Genomic DNA, 12349 nt, shown 5'->3' with positions numbered 1-12349 from the left:
TTGTTATTACCTTAGTAAATACTTTGTAGACAAGGGACAGTAGGCTGATTGGTCTATAATTTTTTGTCTTTGGATTCCCCTTTCTTATGGATTAGGATTATGTGAGCGTTCTTCCAAGGTTCCGATACGCTCGAATTCATGAGGCATTGCGTATAGAAGGTGGCCAGTTTTCTAGAACAATCTGCCCGACGTCCTTCAACAAATCTGCTGTTACCTGATCCTGCGCAGCTGCTTTCACCCTTTGCTTAGCTCCGAAGGCTTTCTTTAGTTCTTCCGGCGGTACTTGTGGGATTTCGAATTCCTCTAGATTATTATCTCTTCCACTATCATCGTGGGTGCCACTGGTTCTGTACAAACCTCTACAGAACTCCTCAGCCATTTGAACTATCTGATCTATATCAGCAATGATATTGCCGGCTTTGTCTCTTAACGCACTCATCCGATCCTTGCCTATTCCTAGTTTCTGCTTCACTGCTTTTAGGCTTCCTTTGTTCCTGAGACCATGTTCAATTCTATCCATATTATACTTCCTTATGTCAGCTGTCTTACGATTGTTGATTAACTTGGAAAATTATACCAGTTCTATTCTAGCTGTAGGGTTAGAGGCTTTCATACATTGGCGCTACTTCCTCAGATCTTTCGTCTGATGAAGAAGCGCCAATGTATGAAAGCCTCTAGCCCTACAGCTAGAACCAGCAACCGCAGTCCTCGATAAAGAAAGCAACAAAATATCAATAAAAAAGGCGTCAGGCAGGGAGACACGACCTGTCCAATGCTCTTCACAGCATATTTACAGGAGGTATTCAGAGACCTGGATTGGAAAGAAGTGGGAATAAGATTTAATGAAGAATGTTTTAGTAACTTCCGATTGACTGATGATATTGCCTCAGGGCACCAACTGTTATGCATGCTCACTGACCTGGAGAGGCAAAGCAGAAGGCTGGGTCTGAAAATTAAACTGAAGAAAACTAAAGTAATGTTTAACACTCTCAGATGAGAACAGCAATTTACGATAGGTAGCGAGGCACTGGAAGTGGTAAGGGAGTACATCTACTTACGGCAGGTAGTGACCACGGATCCGGATCATGACTGAAATAATCAGAAGAATAAGAATGGTCTGGGCTGCGTTTGGCAGGCACTCTCAGATCATGAACAGCAGGTTACCATTATCCCCCGAGAGAAAATTGTATAACAGCTGTGTCTTAACTGTACTCGCTTACGGGTCAGAAACCTGGAGGCTTACGAGAAGGGTTCTACCTAAATTGAGGACGACGCAACGATCTATGGAAAGAGGAATGATGGATGTAACATTAAGGGATAATAAAAGAGCGGATTGAGTGAGGGAAGAAACGCGCATTATTGACATCTTAATTGAAATCAAGAAAAAGAAATGGGCATGGGCCGGACTTGTAATGAGGAGTGAATATAGCCGACGGTCATTAAGGGTTACGGATTGGATTCCAAGAAAGGGAAGTGTAGCAGGGGGCCTCCAGGTTTCTGCGCCGTACGTGAGTTGTGTAAGACACAGCCGTTATACACTTTTCTCTTGAGGGATAATGGGAACCTGCTGTTCATGATCTGAGAATGCCTGCCAAGCGCACACCAGCCCGCTCTTATTCTTCTGATTATTTCAGTCTCATGATCCGGATCCATGGTCACTACCTGCCCTTAGTAGATGTATTCCCTTACCACTTCCAATGCCTTGCTACCTATCGCTACCTACTAACCTCCTGTCGAATGAAGTATTGGCCAAAGTTCAAGGAAGCGCAGCGAAAAGCAAATATTCCTATGGCTAAATTAACAGCATTGCCATGGAGAGTTCGAAAAAAATGAAGCCTCTGAGCACTGCCATATTCTTGTTAATTAAACAGCACATGACCCAATAAACCAGTAGATACATCCCCATACGCATCTTTATGAAGTCCAATGAAACCTTAATAAAATTTCACAACAAATACAAGGGTTCGTGTTTCTTTATTTAGATAAATTATTAGCTGAACCGAATTTAGGCCATCATTAATGCGGGCATTCTCGGCCAATGCTTCGTTATAAATATGTGCCACTGCGGCATTTGGGTAAAGAACACCTAATTGTATTTGTGAATTGCTCTTAAATTTCCGTGCTCCCCTTCTTATCCATGTATTTATCAATTGCGCTGTTCCCTATACAAGCGTACTACATCACCTTCGCCCTCCTGATATAACTCCATAGCTAACTGCATAGCTTGCTAACTGTGTAGCACAATAACATGATCATTAATTATAATCAAAGCTACGACCAATGCAGTGCCTAAGCACACGCACTTTGTGAGCAAGACGTTAAACACGATGTAAATATCTCAATTGTACACATCACACTGTCATTTTGCCTTTATTTAGCCGCTTCACGAGAGCATCGTTCCACATCAAACATTTTTCAATTATCGGCATAGCTTTCGTTCACTCCATAGTGAACTCTTAGTGAAAATTCTCTAGTACCACGTAGCTAGGGTTATCAGCAAGTTGCATTGGGATAGCCTGTCTTGAAATGCACATTTCAAGACTTCTCCTGCCAAATACGCTATGAAAAACTGCAACATCCATGTTTTAGTGGGGCCATAGGCATTCTGCTACCATACAGCGAATGTTTGAGTGTGTCTGCACAAAATTGAAGTCTCCACTCGTGCAAATGTTCTATTTCAAATCAGCACCGGTGTTTGGCTCACTAGCGCTCAATAGGGATGTCCTCTTGCTTCATTAAATTTCTAATTCCAGAACTTCGTGTCGCCATATTTTATTGCATAGCGCACAACGAATTATTGTCATATGTGTTGCTGAAGGGACGTGAAATTTGCTGAATGCTTTTCAGTGCGTTCCGAACCTTACTTTCTGCTTGCTTTCTCTGCAGAAGTGCAACATTTTATAAAGTGCTGTGATCATAATAATTTAAATAGTTTGCCGCTGCTTTCTCTCATAATGTTGTCTTTTCTACTTGCCTCGAAAAGCACTTTGTTGCTGTAATTATTTGTTCCTATTTTCAGGGACATAGGCGCTTTCTTGATCCACCTGAGTAAGCAGTCCGCTAAAGCGTGGGCGCAGGAGAACTTGTGGAATCATAACATTCACCACTGGGGAGTTCTCAATATTTACGAGACAATTTTTAATCAACCAGGCTATCTCAGAAATGCCACTTTATCCTTGAAGGTAAGTAGCAAGTTTTTATTCTGCGTTGCTGTTACTCTGGGCATTTCATTTTCTCGAAGCACGTTTTTTCGTTGGTCAAGCTGTAGCGGCACGCTGACGTTCGCAAATTATATTATTCATTAAACTAAAGAGCAAAGAAGCTGAACAGAACTAAAATAGAATAGACCAGTTTCCTCACTCGAACATGACGGAATGCCGGAATCAAGGTGTAACGCCACTACTTGAGGCGTGCGCCGTCGCGTAAAACGACTGCGACGAGCACCTACATGCGCTCTCTTTCGCGCGATGAATGAGGGAAAGTCGTTCGGCGGGTTTACGCTAGGTTTTTTGATGTTCGGGAGACACCTCCAGTCGCCGACGGACACAATATCGGCCAAGCGGAGAGATTCACCGGGCGCGAAGAAGCCTTTCGACTACTACGCTTGACATTTGCGATCGCCTAGGAAACGCGGTGTTCGAAGCGAATTTTAACCGTGCAGGAGCAAGGGCGTGTAGAAATTGCGCCAACGCATATGAGCTCAGCGGCGTGAGGCCCGAGTTTGTGGCAGGTTTCGCACCAAAATGTATTGGGCGTTTTGAAGTTGATTTAGCATGGAAGGATCTGAACGCAGGTCGTATCAGCTTACCAGTCCATGTCGGTCAGGTGAAGCGGTATTTCCGAAGGTAAGGTGCCTTGGAAGCTGTAGCACTACCGGTGGGCAGGCAAGCGGAAGGAGCACAATCCACAATCAGCAGCTACGGAGCAGCAGCTAAAGCTGTCCTTAGTAGTCGCCGAGGGGATATGGCATGGAACCATGGTTGCACCTGAAGTCGTCAAGAAGTCAAGCCAACAACTAGCCTTCCATCAGATAACCACGCTGGTGCACGCGCGGAGGCCGCCGGATAGAGGAGATTGCCAGCACGAGGAGCCATCATTTGCAGGTCACCTCAAGCGGTGCACCTTGATCCCTAGCCGTGCTAGTGCTGCGCTGGAGTGGCTCAAGCCTTCCTATCAGGGGTACGCAGAACCAGGTCCCTGTTATTCAAGGACACGTGCAACCTGGCTGGCGACGGCTTGTCCAAAAAGTGGGTCATGCCCTCTCCAGCTCACACTGGCGTTGCTGACTTCAGGGGAAGTTACTGGACAATGTGTTCTGGTGAAAATGTGTCTACAAAATATCCACACCGCCGACTGCGTTGCGAAAGCCGCGAAAGCGAGCAGGTCAGTTCTGCTATGAGCGTCTTAACATTGCGCCACTGGAGTCAAGGGGGCCCAAAGGGTCTTAAGGGGGGAGGGAATTATGAAAGTTCATAATTTCTCGTGATCCTACGCGCGCTACGGAAGAGAGAGCGGACGCCTTCTTCTCCCCTTCTCGTACGGGAAGCTAAACGTTTTTTATCGTGTAGCCAAACCATCTTGCAAACGAGTTGCAATCGTGCGGTAACGTCGCAGGAGTGCCGCGCTCCCACTGGGGGAGCGCGCAAACAACATGGCACGGGGTGCCGAATTTGGCGCGCTCTCAGGGGAGGCCGCAATAGAAAAGAAACCTGGCATGACTAAGTATAACAGGAAAAAAACAAACTCAGGAAAGAAACAATCTGATAACTCAAAGGGAAGCTCCTTATTTTTTCGAAGTGAGGTAAGGACGGCTTAGAGCACGCACCCATATAGCGAGATATAAAAAGGAAGAAGAAACATGTGCTTGCTGTGGTAAAGTGTAGAAAACAATGGAGCAAGTTGTATTAGAATGTGAAGATATCTGTCTAGCAGTGGATTTAGGGATCACTGGCCTCCTTGAAGCCATTGGCTTCAGCGAGATCAAGGGAAAAGTAAACATGTCCCTAATAGAGATTAGTAAGAGGCGATTGGAATTTGGTGGAAGAAGAGTAGGGAAATGACAGACAATGGCGGTGTACAAAACAAAGTTCACAATAGAGGTTCAGAAACTGGTAAGCGAATTCATCGTGAGTTCTTTTTCTCTTTGTTTTCTAACATATGTAGGACATTAGGCAATAAAATAACAAGAGCAAAGCGGTGCAAACCGCTGCTCCGTTCCAAATATCCATCCATCACCCTGACGACAGCCCGAGAAAGGTGAAGACTTCTAGCCACCATGAAGGAAAGATGTTATGTCACCATCTAGTTCCTATCCTTTGTCGCGCCCGGCCTTCGTTCGCTCTACGATCGACCCCAGCCAGCGTCAATGTAGAAAACAGCCTGCTTCCTCGTGAATCCTCTGGAACAATACATTTTGTTGACCTTTTCTTACAGTGTGTTTTCATGCTTTTTTCTTGTCCTGGTACCACCGGAGCGCGGCCGTAAAAGGCGAGCAAAAAGTAGTTGGCCGTCAAGCCTAACTAAGCCTTACGTCCTAAAGCGGCTTCAGAGAAACCGAGACAAAATTGTATAGAGATGGTGCCCCTATTTCAGGCCACCACTGGATTCCGCGGCTCGCCGGGCCTGGTCGAGGCCTTACAGCTCGCTCCTGTCCGGTGATTCGCGCCTTCCAGGATCAGTTAGCGAATTATTCCGTGATTAGAGGTGAGACAGCATCTGCCGGGCGCCTGGGGCTGTCGTATGTGATGTGCGGGAGTGTCGGTGTGTCTTCACACCATGGACAATTGTTTGTGCCTGTCGGTGTACATCTTTTGAAGTCTGTACGAATGAAGAAAGGTGTACGTCTGTAGCAGGCGCTAGTACCGTGCGTGCTGCCTGCTGGGCTTGGAATGGGGACGGGCCTTTGATAGTCGCTCGAGTCTGCATCTCCAGTGCTTCGCCTAGCGTGCTGGGTGAGAGGGTGTCCGCTGGGGCAGAGTGATCCGCGACTCGGCCTGTCGTATCTCGTTCAAGACAATGCGCCCGTTCGTTGCCGCCAACTCCGGTGTGTGCCCGGTGATACTCCGGTCTTATGTGAGTATTGGTCTCAGAATGTGCAAGATGCTAGTCGGCAAAACTGCCCGCAGGTATAGTCGGCAGGCTTACTGAGATTCCTTCAGTATGTGTTCTGATCGGCCCTTTGCTTCGGAGGCTCGTACGGCTAGTGCGATAGCCATGGCCTCATCCCTTGTGCAGGACGAGGTTTGCAAGGACGCATCCTCGACTGTCCATGCATATTTTATCGTGAACGCCACGAAAGAGGGGTCTGTGTTGCCGTACAGGGGTAGTCTTAGTCCGCGAAATACCTGTCCGGATGTTCCTGCCTCTGTAGCAATGCTATCGGCCTGGTTCATTTTCGTCTTCCGTGGATTGTCAGGTGCATGTAGCATGGAATGCGATTCACTTGTAGCCGTGTTCGCAATGCGAGTGGTGTTTGCTCCCGACAGTATTGTGGCGCCCGAATGTAGTGTTGGCGGCTTAAGAGACAACGTCCCTGGGACGTCGCGCAAGCCACACTCACTGGGTGATGATTGTGGCTGCGGCGAGCTCTTCATATATGTTGATCAGCCCTAGCTCTTGGAAGCCTTCCATGCTTGTGCTTGCCTGAAAGCCGAGAGCCGCCCTACAGGCTACTGGAATTAATTTGTCCACCTGGTCTGTCCCTGTGCAGCGCGTGGCTTGAAGGGTAATGCGCGTGTCCTGAGACTTATTAAGGCTTTGACCAATTCCAGCATGTGTGCCTTTGTAATCCTCTCATTGCCGCGTGTGATTCTGTTAGTGAATCCGGTAACACTGCTTACCGTACGTATGAATTTAGAGGGCGCAATGCAAACGCAGCCCAGATGATGTGGTAGCATTACGAGAATCCGCATGCTTGCTGTCTTGTTGATGGGTTCCCAATCGAGAAATCGTTGTGAGGGCAGTGTTCAGTTTTCCTGTGTACTCTTGGGTCTGATCTGTAGGTATGCCGACTGGGACAGGGGGCATTACACCCGCCATGGTTGCTCAGTGGCTATGGTGTTGTAGTGCTGAGCACGAGGTAGCGGGGTCGAATCCCAGCCATGGTGGCCGCATTCAGATGAGTGCGAAATGCGAAAACACCCATGTACTTAGATTTAGGTGCACGTATGAGAACCCCACGTAGTCGAAATTTACGGAGTCCTCCACTTCGGCGTGCCTCATAATCAGAAAGTGGTTTGGCACGTAAAACCTTGTAATTTATTTAAATCTAAGGGGGCATTTCATGCCTACTTGTTTCTTTTGATTTGTGAATATCACAGCTGTATTTCTTAACGATGGCTTTTATGTCTCCGTACGAGAATGAAGTGGCCCGTGACATGATGTCACCCATGTATTTGGCACACTCGAGATCTCGGTGCTCATCCAGTTGTAACGCCAGTTTGACTAAGTCGATGGTAACCAGAGCGGTAATAGTATCCGGTAGGTCGTATGGCAGTGAGTAAGTCCTAACTGTGCAAACATGATCAGAGAGATTTTACAAGAATCTTGCACATAGGAATCTATTCTATCCCAACTTCTTACGTCGTCGAGCCCCTCAATTATCGAGGAGTGCGACATATTGCCACAAACTTCTTGAATATCAAGTGCGAGCAAGACTTGTCCGGGCTTCCTAGTAAGGGGGGCGCAGTGCAGGATTTTGTCCTTCAGGAGTACGTAGAGCCCTTGGGCGGATACCCCCCTCCTCACATGAAACGTGACCGGAAGCAGATCTCTAAAGCTCTGTGTCTCTCGAGTGTGCTGAGGAAGAATCTCTGGAAAAGATGGTGCAGAAAGGAGGTAAGCGGGATAGGTCGCAGTTGTCCTAGTTCGCACAGTTTGCCGGGCTTCGGTATAAAAATTATGTTGGTTGTTTTCCAGTCGGAGGGTTGACAGCCGGGAGGTATACATACCGTGCCGGTAAACAAATTGGTTGGCCGAGTCACTAAGGTTTCTCAGCATCGCTTGGGTCATTCGATCGGACCCCATGCAGCGTTATTAAATGCCTTCGCAGCGGAGTAGAACTATTCTAAGTTGATGGAGGCATTAAGATGTCCGTGTTCTTCACCGTGATAGTCTTTGGCGTAGGTGTCTGTGCTTCTCCGGATCAAGTGTTCTTCAGTTGTTGGATGAGCTTAACTTCAGTGCCTAGGTATTTAGGTCACGTGATTGTTTTGCAGTGATCGGCAGTTGCAGCGCAATATCGTGAGGTTCTCTTGTTGTCTTGTTGTGTTGTAACTGCAACTGCACCACCTTGGGCTGACCTGTTTGGATTCGTTGCTTTGGCCAAAGTGGTCTAATCCCAATTTGGTAACCTCCTCGGATTCCTTTATTATTTACGTATCGGTGGGAATTCTTTCTCGGTGGTTTCTGCCACAATGTTTTATTGACGTTATTTAAAATGCAGAACATGATTCTCGGCAGACTGCACTGCTCGGTGCCCCGAAGGGGCTTTCCACGACATGGACCAGAAACATTACAGGAAAAAGAAAATCACCAAGACAACATAAATCTATTATCCAAAAAGGCGACGAAAAAGTGCAATTTATGCAAATATGTCAATGCGCAAAAACGACACGGGCCGTAACATTCAACTGGAAAGTCACCAGTTAGAAGATCCAGCCCATGCCGTTTTCCTGTTCTCTTTTGCTGTGACCGTCAATATGACATACGATAGAATTTAGTTTAAGGAGTCGTTAGTGGAGTTACGTTGATAATGGGTATGTGTTAAAATAAAAAGTAATGTCCAAATTTATATTATAAAGGACTTCTAGCAGCATCGTGTGAAACTATTCGTGACTCCAGTGATATTTACGCAATGATCCTCTACCTCTTTCTCACAGAGAGCACTTGAAATATCAGACCCATCTCCTACGAAGCGAGTAGTGTCGTACACCTTTCTTGGCTATTACGCTAAACAGCCCGCTGGCTGCGATGAAGCTGCAGAAATAATGAAGTAAGTAATTTTCTGTACTGTGTAAGGAAGCTCTCTTCAGAAAGTGAGAGCTTCCGCACCGCATGCAATAGCGCTGCGGTAGTCGTCAGAGGGGCATCTGAGGCGACATTTATTTAAAAGTGATAGTGCAGAGGGTAACGGAATTGTTAAGCTAACGACTGGCCTTGAGGTTCATTTATGGTTTCGACCTGTTAATTGTCGTCTGTCGCAACCGGTCGTTAAGTGGCGTAAGTATACACATAGTAGCAAACCTTGATTCTACTATACAAATCAACGGCGCAGGAACAATAGGTCTGCACACGCCTAACTAGGACAGTGACAGGGGTGCGAGCAAACGTGTGCGGCATCAGTCCCAAACATCTCAGCCAGGCGACGGGCCGATAGCGCTCAGCGGTGCGAGCATTGATGTCTGTGAGACGCTCCTTGGTTATCAATCGTGGTCAGTCGTGTGATGTACTTCAAATGCCGGTGTGAATGAGCCCTGACACCAACTAGATTACAGAAACAGCGGAAGGTAGTGGGAGAATGCACAGCGATCACTATCAAGCAGAACGAGCCCAAGTTGGGCAAACGTGTATAGCGAGCTTAATCGATCTCCGCCTTTTCAAAGTTCATTTTAGGATTAGAGCATGTTTACAATACCGCATTTCCTGTCATAACAAGAGTTCTTCATAATAAAGCACGAATACCGTGGATTGCAAATGGCCTCTATGAGCGTACGAAACATACGGAAAAATAATTCAGTTCCTAAAGCCACGCGACTTGGAGATTTTGCAAGAGTTGAATAGGTTTAGCAAAAGGTTAAGCACAGACATTAAATAAGCATGGGTTTTGGAAATATTAAGCGTAGATATTAAATAAGACAAGGTTGTCGCTTTTCGAACGCAAGTTTGAAAGCGCTGCCCAAAGCAGCCGCGAGACATGGAAGATCTTCCATGAAATGACAAACACTTCTGCAGCATGTCTTCAGTGATGTAGTTTTCATTGCTATGGCGATTTGCTGAAAAATTTTGTTGTAAATGTTGGGGCAGCTGAGTTCTCATTTCCCGTGCTGCGTTAACAGAGCGCCGAACGTACTTGCGCCATGTCGTAAAAGACGCGCTATTTTTGACTCGTACATCTCAAGATAAAATCGCATCTATCTTGCGATATCTTGGAAGCAAGTTAGCAGCCGTAAAAGATCCCACAAAATGTTCACTGAATAAGGTTGTTGCGTATGAAATTGCCATGCAACTAAACTATATTCTCAAAGTTATGGTGTCATCTGGTGTCTACAGCAAAAGCCTAAAAATTTCTCGCGTAACTTCACAGAGGTGTACAACACAACAAATTGCTTCAGCACACATCAGTATCTCTGCTATCACTTCCCTCTAATGTTTCTGTAATGGACTTGCACATTCAACTTATTATATTTCTTACTAGCAAAGAATGTAGTAGAACAGCAATCCGGACTCCAAAAGGGCCAGTCAAAAAAAACGTCCTTAGTGATAAATTAAAATCAAACCATCAGAAACATTGAAAAAGGTTATTTAGAGTTGCAATAAATATGTATAAGTTTTAAAGGGCATTTGATGCAATCAAACGCGGTAATTTCCTACAGAAGCTCGAAGTGAATGGTTTGAAGGAAAAGCACAGAACCTTAGTAAAGTTTGTTACAGCGCAACACAACACAAGAACAACAGAAGGTGAAAAACGATGACACCATGCAGTCTGTTCGTTTCATACCTTCTGTTGTCCTTGTCTTGTGTTGCGCTGTAAGAAACCTTACTATGAATCCCAACTAACTGGCCCAACTTGCCGTTTTGGCACAGAACCTTATCCCAAGTTATCTACGCAATAGACTGCAATATGTTTGTGTCGATTTTGTTCGTTCTGAAAGTAGCCCAGTTAAATATGGTCAACCCCAAGGATATGCATTACGCCCCTATTGTTTTTAGTGTATTTGAATGATATTAATATTCTTCATACTGGTGAGCTAGATATGTGTGCTGATGACCGCAAGTGTCTCCTCCGTTTGGGCTAATATGGAGGGACTCGAAGAGACATGAAACAACAGATTCTGACCAATTATGCGTCTCCTCTCTCATACTAAAAGGCAGTGCAAAAAATGAATCATTTTTTCGTAAGAACAATATAATTGATTACTCAGGACAACCATAAATACAATGACTCATCACTTTATCTTGTTAATTATTCCTTTTTAGACGTCCTTTTTCCCAAGGGACTTAAGCAAGTCATATCATGTAAACACCAGAATAAAAGTCGCAAGTCACCAACATGCTTAACTGTTTAGGTTATTTCCTGCGAACTAGGCAAAAGATAAAATTGTTATTTACTCGCATTTATTCCCATCACAATTTTTGCGTGTTGTTGTGCAGAATGCATATTGTAAGGTATAAGGATAAACTTTGTGCTTTACATAGGAAATAATTAAACTGCTCAGCTGTGCAGATCAGATGGATATCGGCTTTTCTGTTTAAGCATAGAATTCCACATTTCTGCCTTCTTTGTAAAATTAGGCACTCAGTGTGCGTGTGTCAAGTTAAATACTGCGACACCATAGTGTTTTTCCTCGTCAGTTCCTAAGCAGGAACAATCGTCATGACTTGCATAAAACGGACATAGTTGAAGTAAGTGCACAAACAAATCATGAAAAAGAGCTATAAATTATGGGATTATGAATTTGTTTAATGAAAACCCTGCTATATTTAACAGGCATACAAAAGTGTAACTGTTCAACAATCTCAATTTGCATGGTCGCTGAATTATTTTTTTTTTGAATCGAGAAAGACCAACGGCCGAGTTCTGGTCATATGTAATGTACTGCCGTGTTTCATACATTTTGAACATATTGTGACCTGTGCCCATTTTCTTTTTAGTGTTATAATTGTGTGTGCAATGTGTGAAAGTAGTGTTGTCAAAATGTGTGGAATATTACTACTTTTACTTCTTTCTTATGTACCTGCATATTGTGTATTTGGCATTTTTGTGTCAGAGAACCACCCTTGGTGTCCCTCATTTTTGTACAAAAGCTTTTCTTCATTTTTAATATAGACACACAGGTTGTGCATGGTTAGGGAGAGCTTTGTCTAGTCTGCAGAAATTGTTATGTCATTGGCGTGATGTATGCTAACTATTGCATTTCGCAGAGTATTGGCAGGACTGTACTCAAAATTCATTCCTTGGCAACAGCAGCAACAATGTGCCCAGGATCAGACAAAAATCATTTACAGCAATATGCTGAATGGTCTGGTTGAGATAACTACTCAATAAATGCAGCGATTATCCCCTATACCATATTGATACATCTGTGCTAAACGAATGTCATGACTGATGGAGTCATATGCCTTGTGAAGA

The 12349-nt window shown here is 44.9% G+C and overlaps 1 protein-coding gene across 7 annotated transcripts in view; it reads left to right on the top strand.

Moving 5' to 3' along the window:
* LOC139048802 (uncharacterized) overlaps positions 1-12349 on the top strand; it is an 83907-nt gene that overhangs the window by 32415 nt on the left and 39143 nt on the right. For all 7 annotated transcript variants that reach the window (XM_070523508.1, XM_070523507.1, XM_070523503.1 and 4 more), the window contains 2 exons: positions 3020-3182; positions 8880-8992. In XM_070523508.1, coding sequence (XP_070379609.1) covers positions 3020-3182; positions 8880-8992 — 276 coding nt within the window. The remainder of the gene's footprint in view (positions 1-3019; positions 3183-8879; positions 8993-12349) is intronic.

This window comes from Dermacentor albipictus, chromosome 8, assembly GCF_038994185.2.
Source record: "Dermacentor albipictus isolate Rhodes 1998 colony chromosome 8, USDA_Dalb.pri_finalv2, whole genome shotgun sequence".
NCBI classification, from domain to species: Eukaryota; Metazoa; Arthropoda; class Arachnida; order Ixodida; family Ixodidae; genus Dermacentor; species Dermacentor albipictus.
This window is presented reverse-complemented; position numbering and strand designations above follow the sequence as displayed.